Source organism: Caenorhabditis briggsae, assembly GCF_000004555.2.
Source record: "Caenorhabditis briggsae complete genome, chrIII, whole genome shotgun sequence".
Taxonomy (NCBI): domain Eukaryota; kingdom Metazoa; phylum Nematoda; class Chromadorea; order Rhabditida; family Rhabditidae; genus Caenorhabditis; species Caenorhabditis briggsae.
This window is the reverse complement of record NC_013490.2, coordinates 2,884,382-2,887,359: the sequence shown is the minus strand read 5'-3', so window position 1 is coordinate 2,887,359 and position 2,978 is coordinate 2,884,382. Positions and strand designations below refer to the sequence as shown.

At 36.0% G+C, this 2,978-nt stretch overlaps 2 protein-coding genes across 2 annotated transcripts in view; both read left to right on the top strand.

Annotated features, from left to right (window-relative positions):
* CBG25829 overlaps window positions 1-719 on the top strand; it is a gene marked incomplete at both ends in the record, with an annotated part of 2,696 nt that extends 1,977 nt beyond the window's left edge. Inside the window, 2 exons of the mRNA XM_045243508.1 lie at window positions 25-95; window positions 715-719. Of these exons, the coding sequence (XP_045100523.1) occupies window positions 25-95; window positions 715-719 (76 nt within the window). The remainder of the gene's footprint in view (window positions 1-24; window positions 96-714) is intronic.
* Window positions 720-931: 212 nt separating this feature from the next.
* CBG22485 overlaps window positions 932-2,978 on the top strand; it is a gene marked incomplete at both ends in the record, with an annotated part of 9,153 nt that continues 7,106 nt past the window's right edge. The window contains 3 exons of the mRNA XM_045243507.1: window positions 932-999; window positions 1,140-1,159; window positions 1,221-1,447. Coding sequence (XP_045097582.1) covers window positions 932-999; window positions 1,140-1,159; window positions 1,221-1,447 — 315 coding nt within the window. The remainder of the gene's footprint in view (window positions 1,000-1,139; window positions 1,160-1,220; window positions 1,448-2,978) is intronic.

Below are 2,978 nucleotides of genomic sequence, written 5' to 3'. Positions count from 1 at the left end.
TGCATGCCTGCAGGTCTACTCTAGAGGATCCCCTTCTCCCGGAAAGCGGGAAAAAAAACGATTAACGCTGAGCAATCAATTTGACACTTTGAAGGGTTTTTAGGGTTGTTTTATTCTCATTTTCATCCATTTTTTGCCATTTTCAGACGATTTCTCTAGCCGATTTTTTGTCCCTGAAAATCAGGTGATTTTTTTTTCGTGTATCAATTTTTTGGCACATTTTATCACCTATTTCTTTTTTTTTTATTATCATTATCAAATTATCGAAATTTGATTGGCAGATACGAAAAGTACGGAAAAATTGACGAGAAAATGGTGTCAAATCGATTGCTCAGCGTTAATTGTTTTATTCCGCTTTCAGGGGGAAATTGATTCAAAAAATGGCTGAAAATCGCTCAAAAATGTCCCAAAAATCGCGGATTTGGCTTGAAAATGACAATTTTAAGCTAGATTTTGGCTAAAATTGCGAAAAATCGGCTTTAAATTGTCCAAAAATGGCCTAAAAACGCAGATTGCTCAGCTTTAACTGCTCGAAGAAAACGGACTTTTTCGGCTGAAAATTATCGCAAAAATGGCTTGAATATTGGCTTAAAATCCGCTGAAAATCACTAAAATTTGGCTGAAAATGATCTGAAAATGGACCCAGAACCTTCAGACACTGTCTTATGTGATTTTGGCTGAAAATTGACTGAAAATTGGCTGAAATTGACCTAGAATGATCTCGTTTTTATCGCAATAGCTAGAAATGCCTTGAAAATGGACTCAGAATGTTCAGAATTGCTCTAACAAAGCAGTTTTTGGGCTGAAAATCCGAAAATTGACCCGAAAATTGGCTGAAAATGACACCAAAATGGCTGAAATTGGACTAGAATAAAAAAAACCAAAAAAATTGGTCTAAAATGGCTGAAAATGAGCCTAAAAAGGGGCCTAAATGGGCCTAAATCCTTCGGCTGAAAATGGTCTGAATCGCGTTTTTTTGGATGAAAAGGGTCCAAAACGGTCTGGAAATCCAGGTTTTTGGCTTAAAATGAGCTTAAAATCACTCTCTAAATGGACCAAAATGCCCCCAAAAATGACTGAAAACTCGCATTGCTCAGCCTTAAATTTGGGGATTTCGGCTTAAAATGGAATCATTTTAGGCCTATTTTGATGCTTAAAAGTTATGTCGCTCTGCGCCTTTAAAATCGCTGGTTGCTCATCCTTAATTCACATTTTTCCAGAAGAATCCGCCGCGCACTTTGAATACCGTACTACTTCACCAATCAAGTCGTCTCCACCATTGAAATCATCGATTGCTCAGCATAAATTCAAGTCACCGATCAAGATCTTGCGTCGTCGTCTCAGCAGCAACAGCAGCTCGTCACTGAAAATGTCGGTAACGGAACCTGCAGATTCTGGAAGAAGCTCGGCCACGACGGCCACGGCCAGCACTCAACAGACTCTGCAGGTGAGGATAATCGGCGCGTGGGGCCAGATTCAGACAGAGGAGAACTGCCCGAAAGTTGAGAGGATGATGGTAACTTTTAATTATATATGGATGTGGATGTTGGTGGAGTACTGTAGCGCTTGTTTCGGAATGATTGATAGGCCATACATGTTCTCAGAATTTGAAGTTTTTGGTTTGATTCAAACTGGAAGAGATAAGGCTGAAAAGTGCTACAAAATGATAGGGAATTTGACAGGATTTGATTTTCCCATTTTTTGGATTTTTGGATTTTTCAAATCCATACAAGTTTTATACCATTTTGAAGCTATTTTCAAGCTCTATCCTTTCCAATAGATTTGAAAAATTCAGAATTCCGAAAACTAGGAAAAATCAAATCTTGTCGAGTTTCCTACCATTTTGAAGCTCTTTTCAAGCTCTATCTCTTCCATTTTGAATCGATTCGAAATTTCGGTTTTCGACTGATTTATAGCTCATTTACTAAAACAGGCCATAACTGTTCAATATCGAAATTTCGAATTTATGAAAAATAGAGAAAATAGAGCTTGAAAAGAGCTCCAAAATGGTAGGAAATTTGGTAAGATTTGATTTTTCTTAGTTTTTGGAATTTTCGATTTTTCGAATCTTTGCGAATTTTACACCAGTTTAAAGCTCGCTTCAAGCTCTATTCTCTCCATTTCGAATCGATTCGAAATTTCGATTTTTAACAGATTTATGGCCCATTTTTTGCTATTTTTATGGCTTTTTTTTCAGTTCGATATACTTGTGATGTAGTCGTGCGTTTTTTAGCGTTTTGGTTCAAAAATTGCTTTAAAAATTCAAAAAAATCTCGATATTCGACGTTTTTTAGCCTTTGAAAAAAACTTAAAATCTAGCGTTTTCAGCCCAAAAATCACCAAAAGTCGCTGAAAATCTCAAATAATCAGCTAAAATGATCAAAATTGCCTTGAAAAGTTGAAATTCGAGCTAAAATAAGGCCAAAAGTGCCTTCAAAACGTCCAAAATGGGTCTAGAAATGGCTGTAATTGCTGAAAACTAAAACTTTTTTAAACAAATTTCAGCTAAAAAACTGTGATTTTTTACGAATTTTCAGTCAAAATTGGCTGAAAATTGCTATTTTTCTGACTAATTTCAAGATCAAAAATCGCTGAAAATTGAGATTTTCCAGTCTAAAAAATTGGCTGAAAATTTGGCTAAAAATCATTGAAAATCTATAATCTCGAACCAAAAATTGGTTGCGGTTTTTGACGATTTTTCAGCTGAAAACCCAAAATTTTAGCGTTTTTTTCCCGTGAAAAATCAAATTTTAATCAGAAAATTGACCCAAAAAAGTTTGCTGAAAATACCACGACGAAGAGACCCACGTCATCGAAATTTGTCTGAAAATTTGAATTTTGGCGCCAAATTTGAAAAACAAAAAAATTCAAAAATTTATCCATCCACCTGCATCTCCACCGCCCATATCACCGTTATCATCATCATCGTCTTGTTGTTTGCTCGCAAAAATCGATTTTTGTGAAGAGAATCGGCCGAT